Genomic DNA, 15,346 nt, shown 5'->3' on the forward strand with positions numbered 1-15,346 from the left:
AGTATCATGTCAGTATCATGTCAGTATCATGGTCAGTATCATGGTCATTATCGGTGAGTAGTATGCTGATAATTACGTAAGCACATACTGTACTAAGTTTAGTCTGGTTTAATGTAAAATCGGAATTATATAAGAAGCATGATATAAACTAGAAAAAGTGCCCTTCTGGGCACAGGTCTCCACCAGGAGGATATAAGTGTGTGTGTGTGATGTTTGGCAAAATGTTTAGGAACAATATAAACGTGTGTGTGTTAGGGCATTAAGCAACTAGTCGACTAGTTTACTAGTCGACTAGTAAATCCACTAGTCGACCTTGATGGTACTAGTCGACTAGTTGATAAGAAAAAAAAAAAAAAAAAGTTCATTTTTTTTTTTTTTTTTTTTTACCGATTTTGTAGGCCTCAATATCAGGTAGATTATAGTTATAGTCACCAATGTACACAGTTTTTAAATGTACAAATATTATTTCAAAAAAAAAAAAAAAAACGTTTTTTATTTTTTTTTTAAACATAAAAGGTGGTTTAACAACTAGTCGACTAGTCGACTAGTAAACTAGGCAACTAGTCAACTAGTAAAAATGACTAGAAGTGAATGCCCTAGTGTGTGTGTGTTTGTGTGTGTGTGTGTGTGTGTGTGTGTGTGTGTGTGTGACGCGGCTTGGCCTGTTGTAGCGCCACCATGAGGCTGATTTGAAAACTGTCAAGTGGCATTTCTTCCAAAGCCTAGTGGGAATATGCATGCACAGTTTCACCACAATCGGACGCTGCGTTGAGTAGTTGTGGCGATTTGTACAAAACGGGTACAAAGCGGGCTACTCCTGAAAAGTTTAGAAGCCAATCGTAGCCAATGAGGGTGGATTATGAGAAATCAAACAAACCAGTCTTGATCACATGACTATGAAGAGCATGTGTACCGATTTGCGTGAAATTTGGATAAAATCTGAAGGAGTAATATTAGAAAATGTGTTTTACATATGTCGGCCTCCTGGTGGCGCTATAAAGAGCAGATGTGAAAAATTCCAGGCAAAGGTTTTTCCTTGGCCTCTAGGGAGTTGGCATACAAAGTTATCCACAGATCCGTGCAGTTAGAGGTAAAAACACTTTTCGGCCAGTTATAGCGCCACCATGAGGCTGAGTTGAAAATGTTCATGTGGCATTTCCTCCTCGGCCTAGTGGGAATGTGCGTGCACAATTTCACGGAAATCACACGATGTGTTCATGATTTGCAGCATTTTGTTTGAAACTGAGCACTCCTGCGAACTTTGGAAGCCAATCTTAGCCAATCAGGATGGAGTCTGAGAAATCTGAAAGACCCGTTTCGTTGAATGGCTCTAGAGAGACTGTGTAGGCCTACCAATTTGCGTGATGTTTGGACAAAATCAAAAACTTGTTTTGCACAAAGCGGCCTCCTGGTGGCGCTATAACAGGCCGTTCTGGAAACTTTGGGGCAGAGGTTCATCGTTGGCATCCAGGGAGTGTGTGTGCAAAATTTGGCATCGACCGGGTTAACGGTGCCGGAGATTAGCTGTTCACAGACGGAAGGACGGACACACACACGGACACACACACGGACACACGGACGGACGGACGGAGTGCAAAACATACTCTCTCCCCATGCCTTCGGCCTGGTGGAGACAATAAAGCTTACATTTTAATTGTGGTTGTAGGGGGCGGTAACGGACCTGGATATCGGATAGGTTGAACTGGCCAAAAATTAGATCACAGTCAGTTACTGTAGTTATGAACAGTGACTCAAGCAGCACACACTGAGAAGGTGAAAGCTCTTTATAACATAATCTTTATTCTTAAACAATCACTAACTTCATTCTGACTTTTTATTATCAATGCATATTTTTATTTCATCTCACAATTCATAATGCATATATGAGTGTGTTTCCGATGCAGTGAAATCATCTGCAAACATAAAAATACATAAATTATTCTTTATATCACAAACGACCAAGGCCTTCGCTTACACGTTCATACATCATGTAACCCCCCCCCCTCCCCCCTCCCAAATGTTCCCATTTAACCCTTTGTTGTTACTTCACCCCCTCCCCTCCCCTCTTTGCATTCTTTCATTTACATCCATTGTTCATGCACTGCCGTTTGTCGCCTTTACCCTTTAAACAAATATAAACCCCTTTAAGTTTAATATACAAAGTTATTTTAATATGCTGGTCTTGTCTGCTGCCTGTCAGTATCTGAACTAATATCATTGTTATAGAAGCTGTGTGACATGAACTAATCTACCATTAGTTCTTAGGGGGTAACCTGTACCTGCTATCAAACTGGGCTCCAGGTGGAAGACTAAAATCTGCCTCAGCTGTAATCAATTCTGCTGATCCTATCTGTGCAAAAAACCTTTTTTATCTTATCTATACTGCAGATATGGTACCCAACCAGAACTCTAAAGGGATGCATTAACTCAAGGCCAATAAAATATCACTCTAATCATCACATATACAATATTTGTTTTTGTCCTCTAGAAAATAGAGCCAATCTTACCTCAACTTAACAGTCTTCACTCTCATATTATTGTTCTATGTTTCAGCTCCACTGCTGCGCCTCAGGCCTGTACAATTTTAACCCATTTCCAAACCTCCAGCACATTGGCCAGACTTAACCAAACACACCTTCCACCACCCAAAACCCCGTCAACCCCACCCACCGCTGGTCTCATTAAAAGACCACTCCATTGGCCAGGCTTTGTGCATTGGATGCTGGACAAAGGGTGGCCTCACCTGCCTTCACGTCTGGCCCGATTCATTGGACAAGAGTAGGACTTCCTGAGTAGACGAACCAATAGGGGATTGCTCCTCCTCCGAAAAACTCTATGTACAATATATATTTGTGGAGGAATGCGACTAGGAGGTTTAAGTAGCTATTCTCTCCCAGCAATGCCATGTCTATTCACTTGGTTTATAGAGCCCCTTTCAGCAGCATGGATTTATGACATAGAGACGCGTTCCTCCACAGTGCAGCAAACGACTCATTTCATGGGTCACAAAATCAGTGGAGATGGGGACTTGTATAGGGCTACCAGCTCAGAGAATACGGGGGGACATGTGAGATAGACCCACGGGGGCAGTGGCGTGCACAGATAGACACTAGGGGGTGCTAGAGCACCCCCTGCCCTTTTGGCAATGTGCCCTTTAAAAAAAAAAAAAAAAACCTTTTTTTTCCTTTTTTTTTTTGGATTTTTCAAAAATAGCAGACCTACAAGTTCATAGCGCGCCACTCGGTGGCGCGCTATGAGCTTGTAGATCTGCTATTTTTCAATAGCTAAAGCATAACATAATGCTAACACCAAAAGGGGTTCCCGCCCAAAATAGATTAAGGCAACCGGCCGGTTCCACGCGCTGCACAAGGTGCCCTTTTTTTAACTTGAGCACCTGCCCCTCTAAATGTCTGTGCACGCCACTGAAGGAGGGAGAGACATCTTTCTGCAAGCTGGCATGTCTCCGTGGCTCAGATTAATTGGCTCCTCAACGAGAAGTTCTGCTTCCATCGTGGCAATGAAGCGAGTCTCAGTGACTGTGACATCATATTAGGGGGTAAATTACAAATGCAAAGAAAGGGTCAGTGAGTTATCATTGAACAGTCAAGACAACCCTGTCCGTCCATGTCGTGCAATCCATAATCCTTTCGCGATAAAAAGGTAACAAAAAGAGAAGAAGCTCAACAACACGACTGTTTGGCCAATCTCACTCTGGACAGAATCTGTTGGCCTGTCTGTCTTTGTGCCTACAAAACACAAATCCCTTATTTCGGAGACTTGTTGATATAGATTACAAGCATGGATAATTAGGATATACTTATATTTCTGACAGTTTTGTTTATAGCCTAGCTCATACGACCACAGAGAAGACGGCTTAGATACTTTGAGGTGCAGATGTGAAAGTGGTCCTTATCGTTGCTGTGTGGCTCATATTACAGTGCTGATGCTAAACATTATTTGCTGGCATATTCTTTTGTCAGGATCGGACACCTCTTTTATCCACACATAAAAGTATCACCTTCTAGTTGCCGTTACGAGGACCAAATCAGGGCCCTCTTACGGCGACTTTCCGCAGTGCCCACTTTTAAATACAGACGACCTTTTCTACATACATATCAGTCTTCTCTGTTGAACCCAAAAACGGAAGGGGCATGGCGGTTGTTATTATTACTATTATTTGGAGATGTACACAACTCGTATTGCTTGTTTAAATCCTGCCCTGCCATTGCAGAACATAAGAGGACATAAGGAGTGGAGTTCGTCTCAGAGCATTTTTTTGGAACCTCCCTAAAGCCGAAATGATGCTTCGTCACGCGGCAGGCGGGCACACGAGCGACACCGTCGCGTGACAAAAGTACCATTTAGGCTGAACTGTCCCGTGGCCAAGCGTCATTCACACTTACAGTACAACAACTGAACTGTCCCGTGGCCAAGCGTCATTCACACTTACAGTACAACAACTGAGCTGAACTGTCCCGTGGCCAAGTGTCATTCACACTTACAGTACAACAACTGAGCAAATAAGAAAATCCCACACAGTCCGTCTCCCTTTAAAGGAGAACTCTCAAAACGCATTCATTCATTCAAACCCTCACAGTAGAGCAAAAATGAAATTCGGTGTAAAAAAAACAAAATCCCAGAATAACCAAGAGTAGACCTACTAGAGTAACTGGGGATGGAGAGGTTCCAACATAACAACAATGGCTGCTGTCAATGTTGCTAGTAATTGACAATGATAACAATAATACAATGGAGCATTGTGGAAGTTTTCAAGTTACGCATTCAGGAAAAAAATTAAATAAAAGATAAAAAAACGCATGAAGGTGGGAACATGTCTTAAAGCTAATTTCTTTTTCACAGCATAAATTGGAAATGAGATATTTGTACTTGTGTGAAGAAAGACCACCATTCATTTCTTTGTTTGTCACAGCTTTTTCCATTTCATTTCATTTTCTTTTCTCGGTTTTTTTTCTTCTTTTTTTTTTTGCATAAAACGTCGAGGTCAAGTCCTGATTGAAAATGTGGTTTTCGTTTTTCACATCCTCTCGTTGTTGTTGTTGTTGTTATCTTCATAATAATAATTCATCTAAAAGATTTTTTTTCACAGGCAAGGGTTCAGTTTTTTTGTTTTGTTTTTGTGTGTGTGTGTGTGTGTGTCGTATACAGTACAGCTCCTCTTCGTCGCGGCTTCAACTCCCCGTTTTTAATACAGAGGTTATGGTTGGTGCGTAGGTTTTTGAGGCGCGGTGGGGGTGGTGGGTGGGGGTGGGGAGGGTGTTGGTGAGTTTTCCCATGGCCTGTCCCATCCCCCCTTTTTAATTTTTTTTATTCTTTTTTTTGGGGGGGGGGGGGGGGGGGGATCAGAAGCAGGCCACCCCTCCCGGCCCTCCTCCTCCTGCTGGAAGCCCCTCCCCCCACTGCTATGTGGCGTTCTGATTGACGGCTTTCCCGCCGTTCATGGTGGGAGTCCCTGAGCTCTTTCTGGAGCGCTGCTTCTCCGGCTCGATCTCGTGCAGCGACGGCTCCCTGTACATACAAACTGGAGAGGAGAGGAGAGGAGAGGAGAGGAGAGGAGAGGAGAGGAGAGGAGAGGAGAGGAGAGGAGAGGAGAGGAGAGGAGAGGAGAGGAGAGGGGAGGGGAGGGGAGGGGAGGGGAGGGGAGGGGAGGGGAGGGGAGGACATAGAGGACAAACAGTGAGGAAATATATAGAAAGGGTACAATGGAGGGCAGATTGCAGAGATGGATGGGCAAATAACCGAGACAAGGTCAGGTGGTGTATAAGGTTGGTTGGGACAATTATAACGGGCTGGGTGGTTGGAGGAGAAGACAAGCAAAGTGAAGAGAGCTGTCGTCAGCATGTTTGTATCCCAGTGCCAGACATGATGTCATCATGATAATATCCATCACAAAACGCCCGTTAGTTAGCAGAAAACACGTTTAGAAAATACAACTGAAGGTTTTTTATAGAAATGTCATATCTTGGTGATGCCAAGGCTGGAAAGATTGAAGGAACGAAATGTATAGAAAAAAAGTATAGAGAGTAAAAATCAGACTTTATGGTCTGACCAAATATAAAAGATGACATGTTCTTGCGGTTGCTCAGACATTTTACATGCAAGGAATCTTTAGTAGACCAATTCAGTGTTGACTTCGTCGACTAAAACTTCTGACGAAAAATGTTCGTCGACTACCTTTTTTCACTGACGAAAACTAAATGGAAACTAAATGAAAACTAACTAACTAAGTGAATGAGTTATGATGACTACAACTAAGACTAAATAGTATTTGTATTTTGCTGTATTATGATTGTTTTGGCTGATTGTTGTTTGTATCGACACGGACAAGGGAAGGTGTCGTACCCCCGGACACTATAAAAGCAAACTATGCCAACCAGAAAATAATAAAAGTGCCTTAAATGACATGTCCGTGAGTGCTGGTATTCTCTTCTTAGAGATTTCTTGTAAAGATACCTTCAATGGGCCTGGGCACAAAGTGTGAGGAGGGCTTGGTCTTTTTTGCTCGGTTTCCCTTCATGGCCTGGCCCTCCTTGGTGAGGCCGAGGAACCAGGCGCGGCCCGACTCCTGCTGCCGGAACACAGTGGACGAGTAGATCACGTAGTAGTTCTCAAACACAGACTCCTTGAACCTGCACTCTGGTGTGAACATCGCCTAAACGCACACGCACACGCACGCACGCGCACGCACACACACACACACACACACACACACACACACACACACACACACACACACACACACACACACACACACACACAAATGAAAAGTCTGCATCAACGCCAAAGAGAGAATATAGGGTCATCATAAACAAAATTGGAAACAATTTCTGCCAAGTCTTATTTAATGATAACACAAAGTAAGCGCTGAACGTGTGGTTGTTGTTGTTGTTTGTCTCTCCAGTGGCAGGACAAAGAGCATATGCTGTCCTTATAGTTTAGCTATAGATCTGCTGCTAAGCTCAGCAGAAAGTAGAAACCATGAACAAAACGGGTCAAAGAAGAGGTCACAACGGGTGGCGGAGGAGAGAGGATTTCACCGTCAGCATAGGAGGCAATAATAAGAAACCAGGTCTGTTAATCTTCTGTGGTCAATCAGACGGTTTCAATGCAGTAGTAGAAAGGTGGATAACTATGCTATAGCCCTGGGGAGGCTTAGCCCATGCAGGGCTGTGGCAATTGGAATGGCATGGGGTTTTTTCCCCCGTTTTTTTTAAACAATATATTTATTGCATTTTTCTTCTTTTTTTGTACAAACAAACAATACAACAGAACAATACATAATACATCAGACAATACAATTAAAAAAAAACATACAGTACATATATAAATACAATATCATAAAATAAGGGCACTTAGACTGGTAACAACAACAGAGTCCTTATGGCCACAAGATCAAACAGCTGCAGAGCAATACAATTAGACATTTTCAGTTTCCACCATTAAATGTGACCAAATTTGACTGAGAGACTGCTATTGGATTTTTTTGATTTTTTGTTTTTTCATGTCAGGGAATCATAGCTTCAAATTGCTATATTGGTTGTTCAGTTTGACCCACCAGTTTTGGAGATATGGCTTATAGAGTAATGTCTTGCAGAAAACAGCGAGTTGAGAAAAGAGGCTTGAAAGGATCACTTCTGTGGTCTCTAACATTACACCTAGCATTTATTTCATATTTGCATGTCTATTTCAGCTCTGACACTTATTTCAGACATGCTCTAGTATGTGAAGAGTCTGCCTGTGCTATTAACTCATTTTGGGCGAGAACCCCATTTGGTGTCACTGTCAGGGACGTGCACACATAGAGGGGGCTTCAGCCCCTGCCCTTTTAGGCCTCACTCACACCTAAGGCCTCAGTCACACGTAAGACACGCGCAAGACACTCTTGTGTCCTGTGTCTTCTGTTTGTCATGGCCTTAGCCCTGGTCCAGTGCTTACAGCGAGTGACGCCCTGTGGAAGGCACTTCCACAGCCCTCTAGCAATTTTCTCACTCCCGTGCGAGGGTTTACAATTCCCAGCAAATAAACAAAACGGCGTAACTACTCACCGACACAAAGCCTGCTAGACCTTGGTAAAAGTATATTCTCGAAGCTGGGAAGCGTCTCTGGTCCCCAGCTTCTCTCTAAAATGCACTATTTTAGTCATTAAATCAAATGAATCCAACCAGATCGGCGCAGGCAAAACCCGGAAATGCCGTAGTAGAAAAAATGACTCTTGGCGTTGGCGGTCCGGTACATTGCTGTATTAAAATGGCTCAAAGTGCATTTTAGAGAGAAGCTGGGGACCTGAGACGCTTCCCAGCTTCGAGAATACCAAGGTCTAGCAGGCTTTGTTTCGGTGAGTAGTTACGTCGTTTTGTTTATTTGCTGGGAATTGTAAACCCTTGCACGGGACTGAGAAAATTGCTAGAGGGCTGTGGGCGTCAGAGAGAGACTCGCTGTAAGCACTGGACCAGGGCTATCATGGCCGCCTCAATGCATTTCCAATGGGAGTCACATGGTTTGAAGACACAACCTTGTTTCATGACACAACAATGTTGTCATTGTTGTGTCATGAAACCATGTGACTCCCATTGGAAATGCATGGAGGCGGCCATAACAAACAGAAGACACAGGACACAAGTGTGTCTTGCGTGTGTCTTACATGTGAGTGAGACCTTTACCCGTCTGTAAAACAACTGCCCTCTCCAGACCACTTATGCAGCATTTACCATGGTGAAAGAAATTCTAAATGCCCCTCCTCTCCTTTCCATGCCATGCCGGAGGAAGGCAGCCTTCTAGGAGAATTGTCCTGCAAGTCTCCTGAACTAATTTGTTTTCGAAATCCATGCCGCATACACCACATCTCCAGTAGATAAAGAGTGCAGGGTTGTGCCCTGAAAATAGCTGATCTACAAGCTCTCAACGCGTCGCAGCGCGACGCGTTGTGAGCTTGTAGATCTGCTATTTTGGGCCAAAAGTGCCCTCTTATGGGATTTCAGCCCCTGCCTCTCTAACACTCTCGGCACGTGCCTGTTGAGGGGCCTCTATAGAGCGTCGCAGTCCCGCCCCCGACAAGCTGTCTGTAAGAGAATTTCCCATACATTTCTCCCATAGACGTTCCAGAAAGTATTTATTTAAAGACCTTTAAAGCCAAAGCCAACTCGGATGATGACAAACAACATGACAACAAATACAATGTTTTGGGCCGAACAAATAATTAATAAAATAAGGAAAAAAATAATAAAAGAAGGAAAAAAAAGAGCAGGGTACAACACCTTTTTGTTGTTGTTTTTCTTCTTTCTAATTATTTGTTCGGCCCAATTTTTTGTTTGTTTATTGTCATGATTTGTCATCATCCGAGTTGCTTAAACGGCTTAAATGGTCTTTAAATAAATACTTTCTGAAACGTCTATGGGAAAAATGAATGGGAAATTTTCTTATACGGACAGCTCGTGGTCATGAAACGGGGCGGGACTGCGACGCTCTATAGACAGATACAGTACAGTACAGTACAGTACAGGAGACATTGTGGCAACATGCCCCGATATTATGTAAGGGAACTTTGCCATAACTCCCCTGCAAGAAATATGCCTGAAGTTGTACAGTATATAAATGTCCAAGAGCCTTCAGCCGCTCTGCCCCTCACCTCTGGAACTCCCTCCCCCCTAATATTAGAAACATGGACTCTATCACCATATTCCAAACTCACCTCAAAACCCACCTGTTTAGCCAGGCATATGGCTGACCTTTGTTGTCTTCTGCATGCAAGCTGTGCCTTAGTTTGGTTTCGGTTTTAACTGTGTTTTTAACCTGTACGGCGACCTTGAGCGCCCTGAAAGGCGCCTTATAAATAAAATGTATTATTAGTATTATAAATACCCGAGACTACAACTTCTTTCTGTTGTATAACCATTACCGTTGCTATCGATGTGAAATAAGGTGCTTTGGTATGAAAACATATCCATTTTAGACGGGAACCCCTTTTGGTGTTTTAAGCATTCTGTTCTACTTTAGCTATTGAAAAATAGCAGATCTACATCGATACGAGCTTGTAGGTCTGCTATTTTTGATAAGTCGTGAAAATGTGGTGCAAATCTTTGAATATATATTTCAGAGCGAATATTTTTAACTAAAATATTGGCTTCTGGGGGGTCCCTGGAACTACATATTTTGAGATGGGGGTCCGTGGCACAATAGAGATAATTCTCCTCCTCCTTGACATGAAAAAGGTTGAGCACCACTGACATAGAAACATGGGTTTTTCTGAAAAATGTTAGGATTTAGAATCCTTTCTTTTAATCGACGTCAGTCCAAAATGGGTTAAAAGCAACTATCCTGTATCATAACATAACTTCATGTCTGACTTTTGTAGCAAAACCAGAGCATGCTAAAATTGGTTGAACATTCAGAGAGTTGATTCAGATGATGATTTCAGATGATAACTGTGAAGAGACATCCTGTTTAGAAGGAAGGCTTTCCCTCACAAAATATGGCGGCTGCAATGTAGTGCATCGCTTCCGATAAACAGCGGCCACCAATGGGGTATCTATACGCTCACGGGCCTATGATTCAACCTCAGTGTGTTTAGTGTCACAGAGAGTTGGTTTATACTATAGTGTCTCGTTCCTAATCTCCACTATAAGTACATTTATTTTACACTTAGTGTAGATAGCTGGGATATGAACTCCCCCGTGACTCCTCTCACCCACACCACTCGCTTTCCCTTATACCCTCCATCTCTGCTCATCCTCAACTCCAGCTGTTTTCTGGATGCAAAGCAATTAAAAAGTAACGCTAGACGGTCTGGAGGACAGGTGGGGGGGGGGGGGGGGGGGCAGGGGGGGAGTCTTTCGTGACTAAAATAGAAGAGGGTTTGATGCAGAACAGCTGTGCTGTAGCAGGCTGTAGCGCCAATCCTGACTGTTTATCTGTGTGCGTGTGTGTGCGTGTGCGTGCGTGCGCGTGTGTGTGTGTGTGTGTGTGCGCATGCGTGCGTGTGCGTGTGTGTGTGTGTGTGTGTGTGTGTGTGTGTGTGTGTGTGTGTGTGTGAAAGGGAGGAGAGCAGACCCTATCACTCATTTATACCTCCAGGGTTCTCTGCCCTCTTAAGGTTGTCCATCTGACCGCGCGCGCGCGCGAGAGAGAGAGAGAGAGAGAGAGAGAGAGAGAGAGAGAGAGAGAGAGAGAGAGCGAGAGCGAGAGCGAGAGCGAGCGAGAGAGAGACGGAAAGATAAAGGACGAAGAGATTGAATGTGACTTCACCTATATAGCCTCAGGAAGCCCCATCTACTCAGCTCCATTTTCAATTAAACAGGTGACACGTTAGATTTATGCGCATGATCTACTGCCATACTGTATGACATTTCCCAGTGTGTGCGCGTGCGTGCGTGCGTGCGTGCATGCGCGTGCTTGCATGCGTGCGTGTGGATTGTGTGTGGACAGACACAGCGGGGGAACCGGCATCTGAGTATAAAGCTCTGTCGTACTTTGTTGCGTTGCAGGTGTCACAATATAATCTACAAGCCTCTGTAGAGCTTATAGGTCTGCTATTTGCGTGCATGACAGACAGACACCGCCGGCACACACAACCAAGTAGACAGACAGGGCAGGCTTTTAATCTAGAGACCCACTGCCACCATGCTGTCAAAGAGCAAACTAACATCTCTCTTTCTACTCTCCCTGTCTTCCTCTGTTGGTTGCAGGGTGCCCGACTGCCCGGGGCGAGGGGTGGGGGGGGGTGGCACATAACCTCCAACCTGACAGTGTGCATATGTGTGGTTTGTTGTGGTATAGGGAGGGGGGGGGGGGGGGGCATTAGAATTCGCCGACCTCCAGACTGTGTCGCTCATTTAACCCATTAGACCCTGCAGATTCTACAAAATGTCTTCTAAAATCAAGAGCTTTCTGAAATACCAGTGAAATATCAGTGGTGCTCAAACTATTTCAAGTCAAGGACCCCAAAAATATATATTATTCAAGGGACCCCCACTCCCCCCCCCCAGAAGCAAAGATTTGAGTTAAAAACGGTCAGCGTGAAAGAATACATATCCAAAGATTTGCACGCGTTTTCTTGATCTTTCCAAAAAATAGCAGATCTACAAGCTCGTAGCGCGGCACTCGGTGCCGCGCTACGAGCTTGTACGATCTGCTATTTTTACAACAGCTAAAGTTTAAAATAAGGGCAACACACAGGTGTGTTGCTCCCGTCCCGAATGGATTAATCTGTTGCCAGATGGAATCAATCGCCACCGCTCGCGCTCACTTCCTCTTCGGCGCCCTCAACCTGTCAAGTCCTCTAATGCCGCTGCTGCATACAGTACGCTGACACATTCTAGAATCCCTTCCAAATTTTCCCAGCCCCACAAGGACACAACTCTGTCTGTGTGTGTCTGAAGCGGCTTGCGGCGTTTTTTTTTTAGAGAGAGCTCCATGCAGCTCCAGCTCTGGCTCCAGGAATTATGACAAGCGAGGGGGGGGGGGAACTGTAAGTGACTTTGAAGACTTTGACAGAGTGCCTTGTTTGTCGCTGACTGAGTGTAAATATGAGGTGAAGAGACGAGGCGCTAGAGTAGCTCATGATTCATGAGACACTCCTTAATGGACACGCATGAAATACGACACGGAGCGAGCACACGCACGCACGCACACATACACCGTATGAAAGCCCTTACACATGCACACACATGCAGTACTGTACGTATACACACACACACACACACACACACACACACACACACACACACACACACACACACACACACACACACACACACACACACACACACACACACACACACACACACACACACACACACACACACACACACACACACACACACACACACACACACAGGCATACAGACAGAAACACCCGGGCTAGCCCCGACAGTCGACATTCACCGCCTCCTCTGCCAGGAATTCTTAATGAACCAAAGCTGTTAGTACTGCCCGCAAAAACAATTTAAAAAAATGGTCACACGCTCGGCTACACCATCATTCGGGGGGGGGGGGGGGGGGGGGCTGGGGCTAAAGGAGGGGGGGGGGGGGGGGGGGGGGGGGGGGGGGGGGGCAACAGGCTGCGCTTAGCGTCGGTAAACGGATTGAACGGGACACTAATTCAAATTCAGTGGCGATCTGAAGGAGAAAGGACGAAGGACTTGTTAGTGAAGCTGGGCACGCGAGACCCCGCCGTTATTATGGGGATGTGTGTGTGCACAGGGGAGTGAGCGATGTGTGTGTGTGTGTGTGTGTGTGTGTGTGCACAGGGGAGTGAGCGATTGAGTAAGCAGGGCTGGACCATCTGCAAACCCAGTGGGTCAAACACACCGTGAGAGACACTCAAAGTGACAGGGCAGGAGGAGGACAGACAGGGACGGAATACAAAATGAAGGGTTGTGTGTGTGTGTGTGTGTGTGTGTGTGTGTGTGTGTGTGTGTGTGTGTGTGTGTGTTATTGATACACTCCTGGAACGGATACCGGGAGAACTCGCCAGTTGTCCAACTCGCCGCATCGAACATTCTTCATCAATGTCTTCATCAGTGTAGTATGTCAAACCCACATACTGTATGTTAGAGTTTTTAATAGGGCGTTTTAACCCATTTTGGGCGGGAACCCCTTTTGGTGTTTTAAGCATTATATGTTATACTTTCTTTTTGATTAATTGAAAATGGTGGGCCCTATTGTAAACAAGTGTAATGCTTTATGGTGTCGTCCACTCACAGTTAACAGTTTTTGTATTGAGTTGTATACTTGACATGTACTGGAATTCTGCAAACTGTTAATAAATCAATCAATCAATCAAACAATCAATCAATACTTTAGCTATTGAAAAATAGCAGATCTTTGAATATATTCTTTCAGAGCCAAAGTTTTTAAATCAAATCTTTGCTTCTGGGGGGGGGGGGGGGGGTCTCTGAAACAACATATTTTCAGATAGGTGTCGGTGGCCAAATACATATATAATCTTGGGGGGTCCCTCAAATGTTTGAGACATAGAAACATGGGTTTTTCAGAAAACTGCCAGGATTTAGAAAACATATGTAGAATCGTTCCCAGGTCTAAATGGGTTAATAGGGGTTATTTTCTTACCCGTGTGCAGCAGACACTATCCCGACAGGGCGTTAGTGAGAGACTCGCTATAAGCACTGGACCAGGGCTACCCCTAGGGTATAGGTACCCTCACATGGACCAGGGCTACCCCTAGGGTATAGGTACCCTCACATGGACCAGGGCTACCCCTAGGGTATAGGTACCCTCACATGGACCAGGGCTACCCTCACTGGACCAGGGCTACCCCTAGGGTATAGGTACCCTCACATGGACCAGGGCTACCCTCACTGGACCAGGGCTACCCCTAGGGTATAGGTACCCTCACATGGACCAGGGCTACCCCTAGGGTATAGGTACCCTCACATGGACCAGGGCTACCCCTAGGGTATAGGTACCCTCACATGGACCAGGGCTACCCTCACTGGACCAGGGCTACCCCTAGGGTATAGGTACCCTCACATGGACCAGGGCTACCCCTAGGGTATAGGTACCCTCACATGGACCAGGGCTACCCCTAGGGTATAGGTACCCTCACATGGACCAGGGCTACCCCTAGGGTATAGGTACCCTCACATGGACCAGGGCTACCCCTAGGGTATAGGTACCCTCACATGGACCAGGGCTACCCCTAGGGTATAGGTACCCTCACATGGACCAGGGCTACCCTCACTGGACCAGGGCTACCCCTAGGGTATAGGTACCCTCACATGGACCAGGGCTACCCCTAGGGTATAGGTACCCTCACATGGACCAGGGCTACCCCTAGGGTATAGGTACCCTCACATGGACCAGGGCTACCCCTAGGGTATAGGTACCCTCACATGGACCAGGGCTACCCCTAGGGTATAGGTACCCTCACATGGACCAGGGCTACCCTCACTGGACCAGGGCTACCCCTAGGGTATAGGTACCCTCACATGGACCAGGGCTACCCTCACTGGACCAGGGCTACCCCTAGGGTATAGGTACCCTCACATGGACCAGGGCTACCCTCACTGGACCAGGGCTACCCCTAGGGTATAGGTACCCTCACATGGACCAGGGCTACCCTCACTGGACCAGGGCTACCCCTAGGGTATAGGTACCCTCACATGGACCAGGGCTACCCTCACTGGACCAGGGCTACCCCTAGGGTATAGGTACCCTCACATGCAGTCTCTAAACTATACCTCCCCCTGGCCAGCCCGGGGCGCCTGCTGGAGGGGAAAAGGAACTGGTCGGAATAACGTGTTCCTTCCACGCGCTATGTCCAACTGGGGGAAACTCCCCCCCTGTCAGGTGCAAAGAAGCGGCTTGGACT

At 45.7% G+C, this 15,346-nt stretch overlaps 1 protein-coding gene across 2 annotated transcripts in view; it reads right to left on the bottom strand.

Annotated features, from left to right (window-relative positions):
* Window positions 1–5,420: 5,420 nt before the first annotated feature.
* Window positions 5,421–15,346, bottom strand: part of fgf12a (fibroblast growth factor 12a) — a gene marked incomplete at both ends in the record, with an annotated part of 63,774 nt that continues 53,848 nt past the window's right edge. For both annotated transcript variants that reach the window (XM_079530178.1, XM_079530179.1), the window contains 2 exons: window positions 5,421–5,539; window positions 6,472–6,670. In XM_079530178.1, the coding sequence (XP_079386304.1) occupies window positions 5,421–5,539; window positions 6,472–6,670 (318 nt within the window). The remainder of the gene's footprint in view (window positions 5,540–6,471; window positions 6,671–15,346) is intronic.

The sequence above is a fragment of the Electrona antarctica genome (assembly GCF_951216825.1).
Source record: "Electrona antarctica genome assembly, chromosome: 19".
NCBI lineage: Eukaryota > Metazoa > Chordata > Actinopteri > Myctophiformes > Myctophidae > Electrona > Electrona antarctica.